Source organism: Leptopilina heterotoma, unplaced genomic scaffold, assembly GCF_015476425.1.
Source record: "Leptopilina heterotoma isolate Lh14 unplaced genomic scaffold, ASM1547642v1 Lhet_24, whole genome shotgun sequence".
In the NCBI taxonomy this organism is placed as follows: domain Eukaryota; kingdom Metazoa; phylum Arthropoda; class Insecta; order Hymenoptera; family Figitidae; genus Leptopilina; species Leptopilina heterotoma.
The window spans coordinates 5410434-5432292 of record NW_025110956.1 but is presented as its reverse complement, the minus strand read 5'-3'; the positions used below and the strand labels follow the sequence as shown (position 1 = coordinate 5432292).

At 20.9% G+C, this 21859-nt stretch overlaps 2 protein-coding genes across 2 annotated transcripts; both read left to right on the top strand.

Annotated features, from left to right (window-relative positions):
• The first annotated feature begins 1487 nt into the window (after positions 1-1487).
• Positions 1488-15332, top strand: LOC122502946 (zinc finger protein 200-like). Its single transcript, XM_043613305.1, has 5 exons — positions 1488-3446; positions 9190-9432; positions 9726-9958; positions 12453-12857; positions 14894-15332. The coding sequence occupies exons 1-5, from the start codon at positions 3279-3281 to the stop codon at positions 15237-15239; spliced, it is 1395 nt and encodes a 464-aa protein (XP_043469240.1). The 5' UTR covers positions 1488-3278; the 3' UTR covers positions 15240-15332.
• Positions 2688-3219, top strand: LOC122503008 (glycosyltransferase-like protein gnt13). The gene is made up of 2 exons (XM_043613390.1): positions 2688-2694; positions 2780-3219. The coding sequence occupies exons 1-2, from the start codon at positions 2688-2690 to the stop codon at positions 3217-3219; spliced, it is 447 nt and encodes a 148-aa protein (XP_043469325.1).
• Positions 15333-21859: the final 6527 nt, after the last annotated feature.

Below are 21859 nucleotides of genomic sequence, written 5' to 3'. Positions count from 1 at the left end.
ATGAAAAAAAAAATTTATTTCTTCCAAATTTTATTATTTTAATCATCCAAAAATTACCTGAGATCTAGTAGGGACCGAGCCCTTCGCAATCCTTAAGATTAGAGAATTTTATTTCAATTTTTAAGTAGTAGCACCTCCACCCGAACGCTATCAGACAATCAAAATTTGCTAAAAATGAAAAAAAAATTTATTTCTTCCAAAATTAAGGACTCTAATCATCCAAAAATTACCTGAGTTCCAGTAGGGACCGAGCCCTTCGCAATCCTTAAGATTAGAGAATTTTATTTCAATTTTTAAGTAGTAGCACCTCCACCCGAACGCTATCAGACAATCTTTGTATTTCTTCATTTATTTTAATTATTTGTTTTTTATTTTATTTCTATTTATTATACTTTTACTTATTTTTTAATTTTGATTCGTTCATTTTGTTGTTTGATAATTTTTTCAAAATTTTTAATTTGATGAACTGTTTTTGTCTTTTAACATATTAGTTTTCCTATTGTTAAATTCTGTTTTATAAAAAAATTCATTTGACAGATATTGGAAAATATTTACTTTTCTTTATTCTTTGGTAAATAGGAAAATTATTCTATATTCATATATAAATATAGAAATAAGTTTATATTTTTAATGAATGAGAATTAATTAAATAGACGCGAGACATATATTTGTATCACCATTATATTGGAATGTTATTTATTATTTGCTTATTAATGATTAATTGTAATGTTCTATATATCTACTGCTATAATTGATAATTAATCACAGAAGTGAATAATTTAACATTTAGGAAGTCTCTTTTCGTATTTTTAATTGAATAATTATTATTTTATAATTGATTGAATGAATGAATGAATATATCCTGACGATAGACTAAATTATTTTTAAATTAATTTACTTATTTTTATATAGGTTTCCTCTTATATTATCATAATATTTACATTTATTTTCATAATCAGAGTTAATTATTAAGAGTATAAATAATATTTATTCTATTATGAATAAATAATTGACGGTAAATGAAACTGAACATCGAAATCTTTTATCTTTTTTAAATTATTATTATTCTTTTTTTTCTCATTTATGAGATTCAATTTTTAAGGGGCTGAAAAGACCCTTTAGTACAATGTACTTAACAAAAAATGTTAATACAAAATTTTTATTTTATTACATATAATTTATCGTATAGTAATATGTAAGTCACAAATTGAAACAAAAAAAAATTTATTTATATCTAATTAGTATTTAATGCTTGGTATTTTTTATGCTGGGAGAAATGTTCTATTTATCATTTCATTATCATTTCCTATTTATAAAATTTCAAATGAAAAAATAGATTAAAATTTAAGATTGGAATCAATTTTTATACAAAAGAAAAAATACGGGTCATTTTGGTTTGATTTTAAATTTTATCGTCAACTCGCATATACACGAGGCAAATGAAATACTTCAACCCTTATAATTCTCTTGCAATTTCTGTTTGTGCTAGAAATTATTCTTCCAATATCCTCGTGTTTTGTGTATTATACACACATCTATGCATATAATAACAAAAAATTGTTGTTGACAATAATGACGAGTGCAATTCTCTCGCATTGCTCATTGTAAAACTATATACACACATATATGTCAAAGCCAATCACGCCCGTATTCGTTGATCTGTGCTTTAATTGCTAATTATTAGGTATTGATTTTTTTTTAATGGGGACGTAGCTTCTCGCGGAGAAAAGTGCGCGCGGGGGAGGCTGTTCGTCGGCTCGTAAGTATCCGGAACTACTTTTTACCTCGTTTAATAAAACACACCCTCACACACAAACACAAATACATTCTCGCACATTCGGCGCAGTAACAATATATATTTTGATTCCTCTGAATTTCCCCGCCAAACATTTGAATTTCGTCGTCTAGTTCAAATTTTCAAAATATTTGCCGCATATTAGAAAATTGTTTTTTTTTCCTTGAAAATTCGCTAATTGTGGAAATTCTACAGAGGGAATGAAAAGAGGGATGTTGAAATTGACGGAGAATAGAAATTTGTCGCAAGAAATTCACGACTAGGGGAAGAAAAATGGCGGACCAATTAAAGCTCGCGAATGAGAGTTGATACATTTTATTCTTTACATTCCAGGGATGAATCCGAGGATGAATCTCCTTACTTAGCAATTTTTTTTAATACTTTTTATTAATGACAAAAGTTGTAAATTGTACATAGAAGTTAATTTTTCGGGTAAATAAATTTTCGAGGTTTTTTGGGAAATGGGAAATGGGATTTGAGTAAGAATTATAAATGTACGAAAATAAGGGAATTGTATAGAGGAGGGTTGTAAATAAAACAATTGGATATATATGCTGTATAGATGAGAGAAGGAGAGAAAGAGAGAGAGAGAGAGACTGTGGTGTGTATATATATATGTGGGGGAGTGTATATATATTCTTTCTATATACATATGTTTTTCAAATCGACGAATGCTATTATATATTTTGTATTGAGCACTCGTTTCGGGGGAGACGCCGACGCCCGGCGCCGACGTCGTTTTTAAAGCGTCGACGGTGTCAGTAGTAATCTCGGCAATCCTAGAGGTCATAAGTAAAAAAGATCGTTAGAATAATCAACCCTCCGCGCCTATAGATGTTGGAATAATCTTGAGGATGCTGCGCTGAAAAATAGAAAAAAAAGAAAAGAGAATATGAAGCGTGTGACAACAATGAGAGAGAGAAATAAATTAATTTTAATAAATGGATAAATAAAATTATTTTCATTATGATAATGATAATAAAGAAGATGTTGATGATGACAATGATAATTATGATGATAAAAATGAAAATGACACGGATGTTGATGATGTAAATGACACTGAAAATGACGATGTAAACGACAATGATAATAACGATGTAAATGACAATGAAAATGCTGTAAATGATAATGAAACTTCTTTAAATGAAAATTCTTTAAATGAAAATGAAAATGCTGCAGATGACAAAGAAAATGATGTAAATGATAATGAAACTTCTGTAAATGATAATGAATCTTCTGTAAATGATAATGAAACTTCTATAAATGATAATGAAACTTCTGAAGATGCAAATAAAAATGCTGCAGATGCAAATGAAAATGCTGTAAATGACAATGAGAATGCTGTAAATGCCAATGATGATGATAATGATAAAGACAATGTGGATAAAGATCACAATGATCCTTTAAAGGAACTATACTTTTAGAGGTGAAAATTTAATTTCGACAAAAAGAAAGGATAATTTTTGGTACCTTTTGTTTTGAAATGGGCACGGCGGGACGTGATTTCGAGGAAAGGAATCACCATGATAATGACGAACAGTGCAGAATTTGTGCCAATTACGTGACAAGAAAGGAAGGTGTTGATATATTTGACGAGGAGGGAAAGAGACATTATCTACAGACGAATATACGTAAATATTTGTACATTTTGGTAAGTGTTTTGAATAAACACGTTGTGCTTTAGTTGTAACTCGCCATATTGGTTGTGTGGAAGATTTTTTTTCTTTTTTGGTTTTATTTTTTGAAAACCGGTGTCTGATGGCAGTTTTGATGCGCATCATCCACTTCTGTTTTGTAGTGAATCTTGATCATTTTACGCAAACGATATCGATTGGTGATTGTGATTATTGATATTCTAATGTATAGCCATGGATGCGCATTTGGTGTTAGATTTAAATGATTGGGGAATTTTTTGATTAATGACGAGAGCGAGTGTAAGTGTAGGAAAGGAGTAATGTAGAGCAGCATTTTTTATATGCCGTGTATAATTGATGTTGGCAATTAAGGTATTGCAAATAATTGGATTTAATTTCTAAATTTGATTTTTTGAGATCGTATTATGAGTGATGTGATATTAGTGAAGGTTTTCTATTCTCTTTTTCTTAATTAATTATTTCCGGTCGTGAATAAGATTAGTAGTGATTGAAGTTATTCTCTAGAATGCTTTTCGGTAGTAGAATTTACAATATGGACATTTTTAATTCTGTGTTATCTATAATAATTAGATCAATTAAGTAAGTTACTTTCTCGGACATTAGAATATTGTTTTGATTAAATAGACAATTTATAAATTGTCAAAACATAATTAAATTGTTGTAATGATAAATAATTAATATTTTTTTGTTACAATTTTGTAGGGATTATAATTTCAGTTTATTTTTAAAATTATTACTATAATGTGGTAATTATAATAATGGATTACAATAATAATATAATTATTATTAACCATTTTAATGATTCTTAAACTTAAGGACTATGATATAAATAAATACTCTCTAAATTAGAATTAATAATAAAAATGTTTACTAAGTGGAATTAGTGACTGAATTTTTGCTTTTGAATTAGTAAATTAATGGTAAATTTAGAACGTTTTTGGAACGAACATGGTTTTTTGCCCAGAGGACAAATACTAATTAGTAGAAATGATTATTATTTATTAGTAAAATTGACTAATTAAATTGATAATAATAATCACTAATTAGTAAACATTTTTATTCCTAATTCAAATTTAGAGATTACACACGTAAAAATAATGTACACTGCTATTAAGTTAAAAATACAAATAATTTTTTATTGCTAATTTACATCACAGCCCTTAGTCCCAAGGTTCATTATAATGGACAATATATTATTATAATATTATAGTAAATAATAAGGTTAAAAATAAACTAAAATTATAGAATCCAACTAAAATTATAACAAAAAGGAAAAATATTAATTATTTGGGAAAATAAATTTACAAGAAATTTAGTAAATTTAGCATAAAAAAAGTGTAGTAAATTTGTCATATGGAAAAAGTAATAACTATAATATAGGAAATTAACGATTATAGTAAATTTTACATGTGTCTTATAAAATTGTTGTCTATTTATTTTTTAATTTATTACATTTCTCATAATAATGAGAAATACTCGAATTTTCTCGAAAATTTTATTTGTCATAAATTCGGAAAATTTATTTTGTAAATTAATCTACAAATTTACAAAAGAAAGTATTGCTTTATTAAATTTTTACTAATAGATTTGTAATTTTTAATAGTAATAAATTTAATTTACTATAAAAAGATGTAATAAATTATTAGTAACAAAGAAGTAGTAAATTTACTACATTTCTTTTGTGAATATACAATAAATTTTTCTGTTGGCATACAACTTCATAATTCTTCGCAATTTTGATTTTCAAAATTTATTGTTTTTGTTTTTTTTTAATTTATCTAAATTTTTTGTTTATCATATTTCTAAAGTTTCGAACGTTCAAATTAACGACAATATTTTTGTTACTTCTTATAATTTGTAGCAATAATACAATAATAGAAATAATAATAATTTATAATTTGTATTTTATTTGAAAATTATTCTGTATACAAAAAAAATAATTCTTACCCAAGAAAAAATGTGTGATTTACATTATTTTCCATATTATTTAGTAAATTTTTGAAAATATTCAAACACAGAAAAATTTTGTTCATTTGAATGTTCAGAACTTTAGTAACTGTTTATCTTAATTTTGATGTTTGTTTTTTTATTGTAAAATTTTTTATAAGTTACTTCGAATTTTTTGTTCCTGTTGTGGAAAGATTCAGAATTAAATTATTAAAAACTTACTTATAAAATTTTTTAAATTATGTATTATTAATTAGAAATTATAATTATGAAAATCACTTTATCTGAAGGAAAAGTAAGAAAAATTATAGAAATTTTAAATATCATTGTGCTTTTTTCTGTTAGGAACAAAAAAAACTCCTCTAATATGTATCTGCAAATTAGTAAACAGTCATTAATTAAAATTTAAACTAGAAAATATTTTCTCAAACATTTTTCATAAAATTTATTCTATTTTTTAATTTCTGTATAATCTGAATTAGTAAAAATAAAAAGTTATTGTATTTTAAATTCAAACTAGAAAATATTTTCTCAATAATTTTTCATAAAATTTAAATTCAATTTTTAAAGTTTTTAATTATTTTAGGTATATATATTTAATGTTTATTATTTATTTTGAATTAAAGAAAAAACATCTTTGTTTGTCGAAAATTAGTAGTAGACAATAGTAATTGAGTTTTATTTAACTGCACTAAAAGAAATTGAGTTTATTAAATTTTATTAATTAATCAGTCTGATAATTATTATTATTATTATTATTATTATTATTATTATTATTATTATTATTATTATTATTATTATTATTATTATTATTATTATTATTAGTTTATTTTTACTTTTTTGAATCTCTATTTTCCCTTATCTCTTTATTTAATTTTGCTGGGTAAAATATTGTAGGTATATATTGCGATAGTAACGAACTGATGGGTTTGAAAAAGATGCCATTTATCCGTAATTCACCACAATTCGATTCAAATACATATTTCAAAGGTTTAAATAATAGTTTATTTTTATGTTGTATCTGAAATTTTTATTTCATATAAAAACTTTTTAATTTCTCGAATTTTTTACAATAATAATACTGTAGATTTCTTGCAAAAACTATACTGAAAAAAATTTTTATTTGCTTGAAATAACAGATTATTATGAAAATAAATATTTACTTGAATCAAATAATGTATTTATTTTAATCAATTAAATGGTATTTGCTTTGAATAATTAAATTATTAGTTTGAATATTTATTTATTTAATTTGTGATTATTACCTAATAATTGAAATAAATATAATTATTTGATTCAAGTAAATATTTATTTTGTAATAAACGAGCAATATTATTATTAAAAAAAATAATAATAATATAGTAATAATAATAGCAATTATATCTAAAAAATTATTTCAAATTCTCAAAATATTTTTTAATTTTGTTTAAAATATGAAAATGATTGTAAATTTGGTGGAAAAAAATGTTCTGAGGGTGAATAAGATGGAAAATAAATAATTTTGTAAATAATTTGCGGGAGTTAAAATGGCAATTCGGATTTCGCCGAATAAACGTAACGGCGACCTTTGTATTCCTGGGAGATGTAAAAGTGTTAAAAATTAGCATTTTATTGATTACCTCGAATACTGTACTGCATGCGCGCTATACACGAGTGCGCCTATAAATATAATTGGGATAAAGCGTCAGAGATGCTCCTGGACCTGACGTCTGATACGAAATAAATTATTCAAAAGGGCGAAATAATGCAGTTTACCAATGATTTCTTGCGTTCAAATTATTTAACAAAGTTTTACATTTAAATATTTTCCAAATTCAAATTTTACTTATTTTATTTTTCACTGTTTTGGAAAAACATAAAAATTATTGGCAAAACTTTCCTCTTATTGCAATTTTAATTCTCCGCTTTTTATATTGAGAAACTAATAAAAATAGCAAATTAATTATATAACAATTTAATTGTCATTTTATTGTTGTAATGATAAAATTATGATTTTTTTGTTGTAATTAAATTGTAATTTTGTTCTTATGACAATTAAATTATAGTTTTGTTCTTGTAATAATTGGGTTATAATTTTGTTATTGGAACAATTAAATGACATTTTTATTGTTGTAATAATTAATTTATAATTTAATTGTCATAAGAAAAAAATTATAATTTAATTGTCACATGAACAAAATTATAATTTAATTACTGCAATAACAAAATTATAAACTAATGATTACAATTAAAAAATTAAAACTTTGTTAGGTACTGAAATAATTAGATTATAATTTTTCACAATAGCTAAATTAGAATTTATTAAATTACTGCAATGACAAAATACTACAAACAAAATTTTTTATTGTACATTATAATTTTGTTATTGTGACAATTAAATTATTATTTAATTATTTTAATAACAAAATTATAATTTCATTGTCACAATAATAAAATTATAATTTCATTACTACAAAGACAAAATTATAAATTTGTTACTGTAATAATTAAATTATAGTTTTGTTGTCGTTACAATTAAATTATAATTTGTTCTTTTGAAAATTAAATTATAATTTAATTATTACATTATTTAAAATAATTATTGAATTATAATTTTGTTATTTTGACAATTAAATTACAATTTAGTTACTATGATAAGAAAATGATAATTTAATTGTCACAATAACAAAATCATAACTTAATTATTCCAGTAGAAAATTATAATTTTGATATTTTAGTAATTAAATAATTATTTTGTTATACTGCAGCAATTAAATTACAATTTTCTTTTTTTGACAATTAAATTATAATTTTTTTATTGTAATAATAAAATTACATAATTTTATTATTCTCTTATTATTGTAGTAATGAAATTACAATTTTATTATTGTAATAATGAAATGAAAATCAATAGTCTTTAGATTAATAATTAAAAAAATAAATTTTTATACTTGAGAAAAAGAATTATTTTTGTATTAATCACTTTCAAATTAATGAATTTAAATTTAAACGAGAAAAGGCTCAATTGTCGTTCGATAATTCCCAGTATAAATAAAATTAAAATCGGAACATTTTTAATTTGATTAATTTAAATTGAGTTTAATTAGTTAATTTTTTCTTTTATATTGGATATTTTTTTCAAGAGGAAAATTTTGTCTCAATAAATCGTTTCAATTTTATTTAGTCAATTAAATTAAGGTTTAATTTAAAAATAGTTTTGTTTTCTTTCAATAAATTGTGATATTATTTGAAAAAAATCAATTAAAAAGGAATTTTTAATATTGTTAAATAAATAATTTATTAAATATATTTTTTTTTATTTTTCTGTAAGTATTTTACTCTTCTTTGTTTTTTGTCAAATTTTTTGTTTTATTTCTAATCAGTTTTTTAGTAACAATAATAGTTCACACCTCGAACCTAAATTCTTATAAAAAAAAGAGTAAATAAAAATATTTTTTTTATTATTGTTTTTGTATTTTACTTTGTAGGTACATAATTATTTTTGTCAAATTTTATATTTTATTTCTAATATTCTTTTTAGTAACAAATGGTTCATCTCGAACTGAATTCTTTAAAAAAATTAATTAATAAATAAATAAATAAATAAAATAAAAAATATAATTATCATAAAATTTTTTTAAAAACGAAGAAAAGTAAAATACAAAAGAAATAATAAAAAAATAACTAAATTCGTTAGAATAAATTTTAATTTTAGAAAAAAAAAAATCTTTAGAGAATTGGAGATGCGTTTTTAAAAATAATTTTCAACTATGAATTATGAATGAGGTCAATTAAGGTGAGATTTATTTTCAGGTATCATCCGAAGATAAATTACCTAAAATGGTGTGTATAACGTGCATCAAAAGGTTAGAGGGTATTCACCGATTTGCAATGATGGCCTGTCGAACGCAAGAATTGCTGAAATTAAAATTATATGGAGTTTTTGATAATGTCGATTCAACTCAAGACATGGACATCAGAGCAGAGATCAGAGATATTGAAAATTCGGGCAAGAAAATTGAGGAGAAAAGTTTATTACATTCCATATTAACTAAGGTATAATTTCGTTTTTTGATTACTAATTTATTTTATATTTTTTAAATAAAAAGAAGAGTAGTAGAAAAAAAAATTTCCAACTTTTATATTTAATAATTTTACAATAAAGAAAATTTGTAGATTTTTAAATTAGTGGAATGAAAATAAATTTATAGATTTATAAATTAGAGGAATAAAAATAAATTTTTAGATTTATGAATTATTAGAGGAATAGAAACAAATTTGTAGATTTATTTTTTAATTAGATGAAAAAAATGTGTAGATAAAATTAATAAATTTTTCTTTTTTTACAGGGCGCTCTTGAAATTTTGGGTGATGGCGATTCCAAGACACCACCATCCGAAACATTGTCACAAGAAGAACACACTCCAAATACTGAAGAAATGGAAGTTAAAGTTGATCCTATGTTATTTTTACAATGCGGACTTGAGGAACCTTCCTCTGAAATGTCCGAGATTTCTGACAACGAATGCGACGAACAAGATTTAAAAATGTCGCCGACTGAACCATTATCTTTAGTTAACAAGTTGGTATTTTTTACTAATATCCCAATTTTTACTGAGGTTTTCATTTAAATTTTCATCTAAATTTATTTTCCTAAAAGTTTTTTAAAAATATTTTTAAAAAAACTACAATTTTTTTCTATTTCTGACAAGAATGAATTTTTTTAATATTATTTAATTATTTCAAAACTTTTCACGAAATTATTAACATAAATAACAAAACTCCACTGAAATTTAGTTATTTTTAGGAATTTTAATAAAATTCTTTGCAAAATTCAATTATTTTCAAAAATAACAATATTCATCACAGGAATTCAATTATTTTCAAAAATTTTAACGAATATCTCGTCAAAAATTCAATTATTTTTATAAATAGCAAAATTTTTCACCAAACATTCAATTTTATTCAAAAATTATTCTTAAAAATTTTAATAAGACTCGACGACAGAATTCAATTTTAAGAAACATTTAATTATAGAATAAAATAATAAAATTCTTTGCAATAATTCAATTATTTTCATAAATAACTTTCAATTCGTCACAGAAAATCAATTATTTTCAAAAATTTTTAAGTAATTCTACAAAAGAATTTAATTATCTTGTTAAATAGCAAAATTCTTACCATAAAATCGATTATTTTAAAGATTTTTAATGAAATTCTTTTCCAAGATTCAATTATTTTGATAAATATCTGAATTTATTATAGAAGAATTCAATTCTTTTGAAAAGTAATAAAATATTTCGCAGGGATTCAATTATATATTTACAAAAATTTTTAATAAATTTCTTCGAAATAATCCAATTATTTTCATAAAGTAGATAATAAAACTTCCACAGGAATTCGCAATTATTTAAAATTTGTATTTTAAATAATTGCGAATTTCTGTGGAAAATTTGATAAAATTTTTAGAAAACTATCAATTATTTAAAAAGATTTTTATAAAATTCGTCGAAAGAATTAAATATTATTTTTAAAAAATTTAACAAAGTTCTTTTCACGAATTCAATTATTTTTATAAATAATAAAATTCTTCACCGAAATTCAATTATTTTTATAAACTTGAATAAAATTCTTATAGCAAGAATTCAATTTTTTATAAAAATAATAAAATTCTTTACAGAAATTGAGTTATTTTTATAAACTTGAATAAAATTCGTTGCAAAAATTCAATTATTTTTAAAAGTAATAAAATTCTTCGCAGAAATTCAATTATGTTCAAAAATTAAAAAAAAATTATTGTCAAAATTTAAAATTTTAATTATTTTCATAAATAATAAAACTCATCGCAGGATGAGTAATAAATTTCTTTGATGAGATTCAATTATTTTCAAAAATTAAAAAAAAATTCTTGTCAAAATTTCAATTATCTTTATAATTAATAAAATTATTCCTATGAATGCAATTATTTTCATAGATTATTATTTAAATTCTTTAAATGAATTCAATTCTGTTTTTAAAATTTTTAATAAAATTCTTTAAAAGTTTTTAATTATTTTCAAAAATTGTGATAAAATTTTTTAATTCAATAAATTTCTGTAAATTTTTATTAAATTCCATAAAAAATTAATTATTTTCAAAAGTTGTTAATAAAATTCTTCATAAAAATTTAATTTTAAGAAACATTCAACTATTCAATAAATTATTTATTTCTGTACTTAAATAATTGAATTTTCGTAGAATTTTCTAATAAAAATTGATTTAAAAATGAATTTTAATTATAATTTGAGATAATAATTCAATATTAAAAGCATTATAGCATGAATTTTTAGAAATAATTGAATTTTGAAAAGATTTTAAATTAAAATCTTTGAAAATTTGAATTTTTCATTTTTTTTAACTATCAATTCTGTAGAATTAATTTTTTTGTAAAAGTTTAATTCAATTTTTTTAAAATTATTTGAAGTTTTTATTTTCTAATATCTATTTAAATAGAGAATTTTTGAATAATAAAAGTTTTTGGTAAAATTGAATTATAAACAAATGGATTTGAAAATTCTCAAAGGAATTTTTTCAAAAATTATTAAAAATAATTGATTTAAAAGAATTTTAGTTAAAAATTCTAGAAAACAGTAATAGTTGAATTTAAATGATGAAAATAATTTCGAAGAAGTTAGAGTAACAATATTTTTTATATAAAATAATAATTTTATCTTTGGGTTATTTTTAATTATTATAAAAGCATGAAGAAATCGATCACTCCGAGTTGAAGACTCGGAGAGATCGATACCTTCATGTTTTATTATAATCTTCTTATAAGTTGTTAAATTTCAAAAAGGTTTGAATTCGAATCTTTTGAAAAATTTTAATTCTTACGAAAAAATAATAAATAAATATTTATTTAAGAATGAAGTTATTGATGTATTCGAATAATTTTACTATTAAAGAAATTTCGTAAATAAATTCAAATAGAACATTTTTTTGAGTATCTAATAATTTTAGAGTGAATCAGAATATTCTTTAGGGTCAGGGAAAAAATTTTGAGGACAATTTTACTGAAATTTGAATTCGTTTTTTAGATTACACGAAACAAAAGATGACTTGAAAGATGAAGATAATGATGTTGATGATGAGGATGAAGATGATGATAAAAAGCCGTCCGAGGAAAGTGACGAGGACATTTCAAATACATCAATAAAATCTCATAAATGTACAATATGCTCCAGGTCTTTCATGTCACAAATTAGTTTGCAAGATCATCTCTGGTCACATATTCCCAAGGAGAGACGATTGGAACGAAGGACAATGTTGAAGTCACACTATTCAACAAATGGAGTGCTTCAAGTGAATGCCGATAGTAATGCAAGCGGAAATTTTATTTGTCCAATTTGCAGTAAAAGAATTTCCACGAAAGGAAATCTTAAAGTACATTTGGAAACTCACAGGCCTAAGGGAAAATACGGCTGTGATATTTGCGGAAGAATGTACGTTTCAATTTTATTCGATAATATTTTGGTTGCAGAAATTTTCTTTCTGAAATTTAGTGAAAATTTATTATTTCTTTAAAAAATAGATAATTTTTGGAAATAGAATTCTTCAAAAGTACGATTATATTTAGAAACAATTTTTAAAAGTAATAGAATTAAATTCTTTCAAATATATAATTCATTTCAATGATATTTGTCGAAATTTTTGATTGTTTCAATTTTTTAAATTATTTTCGAGAATTCAATTATCAGGGTTGCCATAAATATTTAATTTCATTTTTCCCTGATTTCCAAACAAAATTTTGACTTTTTCCCTGACCCTAAAGAATAATTATTATTGTGCCGTAAAAATTAAAATTCTTCAAAACATTCAAATTCAAACCTTTTTGAAATTCAACAACTTATAAGAATATTATTACAAAAAATTGCCATAAAATTTTTCAAAAAAGTTGATTATTTTCAAAAATCCTAATAAAATTCTTCGCAAGAATTCAATTATTTTTACAAGTAGTAAAATTTCTCAAAAAAATTCAATTATTTAAAAAAAATGTAATAAAATTCGTTGCAATAATTCAATTATTTTCATAAATAATAAATCGATTATTCGGAAATTTATTTTTAAATCAATTTTTATCAGAAAATTCTAGAAGAATTCAATTATTTAAATTAAAAAATAAATAATTTATCGAATAATTGAATGTTTGTTAAAATTTAATTCTCATAAAGAATTTTATCAGCAAATTTTTAAATGTTTGAATTCTTTTGACAAATTTTAATAAATTTTTTAAGAATAATAATTACATTTTTCAAGGAATTCGATTAAAATTGTATCAAAAATAATTAAAATCATGCGATGAGTTTTATTATTTATGAAAATAATTAAAATTTTCCCAAGAATTTTATTAAAATTTTTCTAAAATAATTGAATTTCGGAGATGAATTTTATTATTTATAAATATACTTGAAATTTTGACAAGATTTTTTTTTTAATTTTTGAACATAATCGAATTTCTGCGAAGAATTTTATTACTTATGAAAATAATTGAATTCTTCCAACGAATTCTATTCAAATTTATAAAAATAACTGAATTTCTGTGAAGAATTTTATTATTTTTATAAATAATTGAACTCTTGAAAAGAACATTGTTAAATTTTTTTTTAAATAATTGAATTCTTGTGACGAATTTTATTAAAATCTTTTTAAATAATTGAATTCCTGTGGAAATTTTATTAGTTATGAAAATAATTTAATTATTTCGAAGAAATTTATTAAAAATTTTGTAAATAATTGAATTCCTGTGAAATTTTGTCAAGAATTTTATTAAAATTCAAGTTTATAAAAATAACTAAATTTCTGTAAAAAATTATATTATTTTTATAAATAATTGAATTCTTGGAACGAATTTTATTCAAGTTTATAAAAATAATTGAATTTCGGTGAGGAATTTTATTATTTTATAAAAATAATTGAATTCTTGAAAAGAACTGTGTTAAATTTTTTTTGAATAATTGAATTCCTGAGGAAATTTTATTAGTTATTAATTGAATTATTTCGAAGAGATTTATTAAAAATTTTGTAAATAATTGAATTTCTGTGAAATTTTAGCAAGAATTTTATTAAAAATTTTTAAAATATTTAAATTTCGAAGAAGAAATTTATTATTTAAAAAGATAATTGAAATTTTAACGAGAATTTGTTTTAAAATTTTTAAATATAATTGAATTTTTGCGAAGAATTTTTATAACTTTTGAAAATAATTGAATTTCTTGAATTATTTGTAATGTTTCCAAAATTTAATTTTTTCAGTATTTTTAACTAAAATTTCTATTTTAATAATTAAATTTAAATTAAAAATAATTAAAAATTATTTTTTTTGTTTTAAAATTATTTGCTTTCTTTCAGCATTTTGTATTTTGGTAGTGTTGGTATTTTCGTAATTTACGAAAAGAAAATTAATTTTTTACTAAATTTAATTATTTGTTATCTAATTTTGATAGTATATTAATAATAATTCAGGGATTACATTTTTCAGATTTAAAACGCAATCGAATCTTTTTCGTCACAAGGAATATCACGGTGGCATTCAATTTCCATGCAATGTTTGCGGGCGAGTTTATCCGACGAATTCAACATTAAGGGCTCACAGTATAACGCACTCGGACTTGAGGCCTCACGCGTGTCCTCTTTGCGACAAAACTTTTAAGCGCAATCAGGATTTGAAATTTCATATAAATCAACACACAGGTGCCAGACCATATCAGTGTCCCTATTGTCCAAAAGCCTTTGCAAGTTCAGGTAATTGTTTTTCGCATAGAAAACGAATGCATCCTCGAGAGGTTCATCGAGATAGGCAGAGAGCCGCTGATTTGATGAGATGAACCGAGGGCGGTCGTTTTGAAGAGTGGTTTTAGATTTAGGAGAGAAAATAATTAATTAATATATATTATATATTTAATATAGGACCGGGGCAATTTAGATGCAATTCTTTTTTTATTTTATTGAATAATTTTATTTCTTGTTTTTAGAACTCGAAAGAAAATAATTTTAATTATAATAATAATTTAATTACAGTATTTTTCTAACGATATCAAATTGAGACAAAAAATGTATCAAAATTGTTGAGAAGCAACGTTTTGATATCCCTAGAAAAACTGTGCTATTGTTTAATTATTTTTATTATTATTACTATTATATATTTTTTATTTATTTAAACAATATACGGGCTTACATTAATAAAAATAAATAATAATAAATTATTGCTATTTTTTTTTGATTATTTTTTTGTTTCTAGAATTTTTCTTGTGGGAACAATTAAATTTTATGGTTTGAATTTAATATTTTCTAATTTTTATACATAAAGAGGATCAATTATTATTGGAAATAGTATTCTTTAAAAATCTTTTTTTTTTAAATATACATAATATACTAAGTTACAAATAAAAAAATACATTTCATCGAAAAAATTTAAAGCCAGACAATTAATATAGAGTAAAAGTTTTTAATAAGTGCTGTGAGAGAAAGAGCTTTTTAAACTAGCAAAATAATTAAATAATTATATCAAAGAAATAAATAAAACAAAAGAATTAAATTAATTGACGTAATAATAGAAAATGCATTTGAATATTTTAATGTAAATTGCCAGGGTTGCCACAGGTTAGGGAATTCAGGGAAAAGTCAGGGATTTTCATTAAAAAGTACAGGGAAAAAATTGAATTTTTAGAATTCATAAGAAAATTCTGAATTTAATATTCAATATTATTTAAAAAATTTTTATAATAAAATTTCTTGCAAGAATTTAATACTTTTCATAACTAATTAAAATTTATCGCAGAATTTCTGTAATATTTTTAATACAATTTTTAATTAATTCCTAAAAAAATGCAATTATTATTTTTTAATTTTTTATAAAAATTCTTCAAAAGAATTCAATTATTTAAAAAAATTTGATATAATTTGTTTATTAGATTTTAATAATTATTTACAATACACTTTTAATTAAATTTCTTGGAAGAATTGATTTATTTTCAAAAATTGTAATGAAATTTTTCAAAATAATTAAATTACCAAAAATTTTAATAAAATTCTTCGTAGAAATTTAATTAATTTCAAAAATTACAAATGATTGCAGCAATTTAATTATTTTTAAAATTAATAAAATTCTGTGCAGAGATTCAAATATTTTCAACAATAATTAAAAAAAATTCTTGTCAAAATTTCAATTATCTTTATTAATAATAAAATTCTACTCCGAAATTCAATTACATATTTTCAAAAAATTTAATAAAATTTGTTGGCAAAATTTCAATTATTTCAAAAGAATTTTTATAAAATTCTACGTAAACGTTTAATTATTTTTGCAAATAATAAAAAATTCACAGGAATTCATTATTTGCATATTTTTTATAAATTTCTTCGTAATAATTAAATTATTTTTTTATAAATAATAAAATTCCTTTTAAGAATTTAATTATTTTCATAAATAATGAAACTTATCGCAGAATTTAAATTATTTTTAATACAATTTTAATCGAATTCCTTGAAAATTGTAATTATTCTTAAAAAGTTTATTAAAATTCGTCAGAAGAATTAAATTATTTAGGTTGATAAAATTCTTTAAAAGAATTCAATTTTAGAACACATTGGATTATTCAAAAAATTATTTATTTTTCTATTTAAATAATTGAATTCTCGTAGAATTTTCCAATTTTTTAAAATAAATTTCATTTAAAATTTTAGATAGTAATTGAATTCTAAAAGCATTAAAGCTTGAATTTTTTTTTAGAAATAATTGAATTTTGAAAAGGTTTCAAATTACAATCTTTGAAAATTTTAATTTTTCATTTTTTTAACTAACAATTCTGTAGAATTTTATTTTTGAAAAGTTTTGAATTTTGTTTACCTACATTATTTGAATTTTTTATTTTCTAATATATATTTAATTGAAGAATTTTCTAATAATGGAAATTTTGTAAAATTGAACTGTAAACAAATGGATTTGAAAATTCTCAAAGAACTATTTTAAAAATTATTAAAAATAATTGATTTTAGAAAATAAATTAAATTTTTGTGGCAACCCTTATATAACAGTTTTAATTCTTTTATAATTTCTTTATAATTAATTTTTGTATAAATTATATTTTTGTAAGTATAATTTTTTTTTCTTGTTATTACACTTTGATGATGCAAAGTCAATAAAAAAAGATTCTTTGTTAATGAGTACTTAGTGGAAGCAAATAAGGGAAAAGGCATAAAATTTCATAACCAGAAAATAATACGAGAGAACTTTTTATTTAAGTAAATTAATCAGAATTTTAATTGTTTATTATTTTATGTTCTTTTTTACATTTTATTTTATTTATTTTCAATTATATTTTTTATGTTTGCTGTTTCGAATCATTAACAACAAATAACAGTGTCATAAAAAAATTTATTTTTTTATAATTGTTGAGAAAAATAGTATCAAAATTACTTTTGATGATGGTTATGAAATTTTGATTACTGAAACTTTTACTTACTGAAACAAGATTATTTTACTAATTGTCATATAATATTGCGAATACGATAAAAAAATTTTAGATATGTGCTTTATAAATTTCTCGAGGGATGCGTGGTAAATAATATTTTATCTATATAATATGAATGACAAAAAAATGTATATTTTAGCTCATATATATATATACTATAAATAACGCGAGAGAGACTCGCACAAGTCACGTAGCACAAAAAGAAAATTAATAAATTACAAAAAGTATATCAATAAAATTAATAAAATTAATGAAATTGATGAAAATAATTATTATTCTACGTGATTTTTTGTTATTTGCGAAAAAAAATGCCACGTAATAATTTTAATTCAGTTTTCCATTATTTAGCTCCTTATTTACTTATACTTTATAAATAAAAAAATTCGCATTTAAAGACTGTTGGCAAAATTATGTGTCAAATTAGAATAATAAAGTAGAAATTCAATTTCGTATGATGATGTAAAAAAAATACATTTTGTATTTAATGAAGATCTTTGTAGAAAAAAAGAGGAAAATTTTTTCTGTTTTTTGTAAAAGATTTGCTCTTTTTTTGTCGCACCGAGAGAAAATTTTTTCCTACCACGTGATCTCCAATATTTACAGGTATATATAGTTATTTATGTATAGGTATTTATATACAAGTAGAAGTAAAAAAGAAAAAGAATTACCAGGAAAAAAAATATAATATATATATAATAAAACAAAAAAAAAATACCAGTTAGAATTCTACACAGTCGTATTGCTATTCTTGTAAACAAAAAATGTATAATTAATAAGTTTAAAAAAAAGTATTAAAATATAAATCCTGAAGTCTGAATAGTTTTTAGGATAATATCTAGACATTTAGATGATATAAAAAAAATATCGTAGTTTGTGCTTCCGAAGAAGATATATATATATATATATATATATATGATAATTAATTTTTAAATAAAAAAAGCACTTGTATGCCAAAAATGTTTTAGAATGAGAGTAAAGATTGATTTTACCTGTGCTGAGCACGATTTCTAAAGCACAAAAAAAATTAAATAAATAAAAATAAACAAGCAAACGCATCAAGTTGCATGACCTGAGAAAAATAATATTAACACAAGGACATTAATAATTTAATAATAAAAAAAAGAAAAACAAAAATTGAGAAACGAATAATACAGCTTTTCTGCAATAGTTATATATAATATATATCATAGATATAAATAGTTATTGAATATGTATTTTGTGATTGCGTTTTTTCAAAGACTACTCATGGGATAGAGAAATATATAAACAATATAATTAGATACATAGTTTACATATAGGGAAAAATTAATTTTAGGAAATTAATTATAATAATTTATTGTGATATTTAGTTTTAGAAGCAGCTCATCGATTGTTCGAAAATTCATTTTTTTAAAGGGGTTTTCCGCTTTTTTTTAATTATTGTTTTTATGATTGTTATTTTTATTATTATTACTATTACTATTGTTATTATCGTTGTTGTTATTATTATTTTTTTGTTACAACCGTTTTTTGTATTTATTTGTAATAAAATAAACAATAACATTTTATTGTTTAATTTATTCTCTTATAAAATAATCACAAAAAATGTTTTTAATAAATAAAAATTTATTTATTTATTTAAAATTTGGACGGACAAAAAAGTCCTTAACAAGAGAAATTTTATAATCTAAAGAAAATTACAAAAGAAATGAAAAATTAATTAATTAAACCAAATTGCTTTTAATTAAAAATATTTCTTTTATTTTATTTCTTTCATAATTTTGAATTTGGAAATAATTTATTTTTTATAAAGAAATTTATCCAAATTTTTCAAAATAATTAAATTTCTGGCGAAAAATTTAATTAAAATTTTTGAAAATAAAATTCTAATGAGAAATTTTATTATAAAAAAATTAAAAATATTTAAATTTTTATAAAAAGTTTTATCAAATTTTTTGAATATAATTGAATTTCTGCGAAGAGTGTTATAATTAGCAATTTTTTAAAAATATAATTGACTTTTCGTACAATTGTTTTAAATAGTTGAATTCTTTCGACAAATTTTATTACATAATTATTTTTAAATAATTGAATTCTTTCGAGAAATTAGATTATGAAAATAATTAAAATCATGGTAAGAATTTTATTAAAATTGTACTAAAAATAAGTGAATTCTTATGACGAATTTTTGCCAAAATTTTTCAAAATAATTGCATTGCTGGACGAAGAATTTTGTTATTTAGGAAAAGAATTAAATTATTTTCTTATTGATAATTTTATTGAAATTTTTTAAAATAATAAAATTTTTGCCAAGAATTTTAATACATTTTTTAAAAATAATTAAATTCCTGCAAAAAATTTTGTAAATTAAGAAAATAATATTTAAATCTTTTAATTAATAAAATAATTTTAATTGATAATATGTATTTCAATTTTCAAAGAATTTGATCAAAATCTTTCAAAATAATTCATTCCTGCGAATAATGTTATTAAAGTTTGGAAATAATTGATAATAATTAATTAGTTAATAATTGAATTTTTTAAAATTTTGTATCTGAAATTATTCCTAAATTGACATTAATATTTGAAAATAAATTTTTTTTTACTTTTCATAATTAATAAATTAATTAATAATTACCTACTACTATTAATTATTAAGTAGAGTAAAGTAATAATATTTTTTGTTTATTTTATTACAAAATAGTTACAAAAAACAGTAAAGTTGTAACAAAAAGCATAATAATAATAATAATAAAACTGATAATGATTATTATTAATTAATAATTAGTTAGATTGAAGTAAATAATAGTAATAATTTAAGTTTATGATTTGGTGGTATCATTTTACATTCCACTCTTTTATTTATTATGATTATAATATTATTATTTTAAATAAAAGGGGGTCGGTATGTCTACGGAAAAGATTAAAAACATTTTAAATATTTTTTTTTATTTCTCCAGGTATTAGAAAAATAGAAGGAGAAAATAAAAGATTTATTAATTTTTCATCTTTTCCGTAGAATTTAGAATATTTATTATCCTTTTATTCCTTATATTTTATAATATATTTTCTCTAGCGATATAATAGTATTGATAATATTAATAATATATAGTTTTAATGACATTAATGTTATTTATATATTATTATTATATTGTTAATATATTGATATTATTAATAATATGCGATAATAATAGAAATAAATAAATGACAACAACGTATTAATTATTGTTACACAAGCCAAAAAGAAAAAAAGTGAAGAAAAGTAGTGCCAAATGCAATAATAATACTAATATAAATTACAAAAAAACAAACAAATAAAAAGTGCAAAAAGAATGTTTTTCTTATTAAAATATCAATTGCTGAAAATTTTTGATGAGAAATTAAAATGAAAAAAACAAAAATAAATTTGAAATTGATTTATTGATTCTCATAATATGGAAGTCAAGGTAATATGACGTAATATGTATAACATGTATTCAGTATCAGATTAGGATTTGCAATAAAATCCCCTTGTATAAAATGCATTTTTATTACTATTTTATTGAATCTCGATAAATATGTATTTTTTATACATTTTACTCGAATTTATTATAATTTTAATAGATTCATTCAATCATTCCATTGAGAAAATATTTTTAGCTATATTATTGATTTATATTATAAAAATTTTCAATTATAACACGGAAATTTTATTATTTTCAGAAACTAATATTAACATTAATAAATTATTATAATAATTTATTTAATTAATTGAACCGCCGGTGACCAAAAGAAACACTTTTCTAAAAATTTTAATTCAATTAATAAAATCATTTAATAATAAAGAATAATAAAACTAATTTTTAATTAATTTTGCTTTTAATAAAAGTTTTCTTTATTTGGAAATTATTGGATATTAAAAAGGAATATAGAGAGTACAATTTTATACACTTTTTTGTATAATACTCATAGCCTTTTTATTTATTACAGTTTTAGGTTTTAAACTGATAAACTCG

What these genes read in the sequence shown, in the direction of transcription:
- LOC122502946 (XM_043613305.1), top strand. Translation starts at nt 3,279, where the DNA reads ATGGGCACGGCGGGACGTGATTTCGAGGAAAGGAATCACCATGATAAT. An exon ending in GTAAATATTTGTACATTTTG is followed by an intron (nt 3,447 to 9,189) that starts GTAAGTGTTTTG and finishes ATTTATTTTCAG; the next exon opens with GTATCATCCGAAGATAAATT. An exon ending in CCATTATCTTTAGTTAACAA is followed by an intron (nt 9,959 to 12,452) that starts GTTGGTATTTTT and finishes TTCGTTTTTTAG; the next exon opens with ATTACACGAAACAAAAGATG.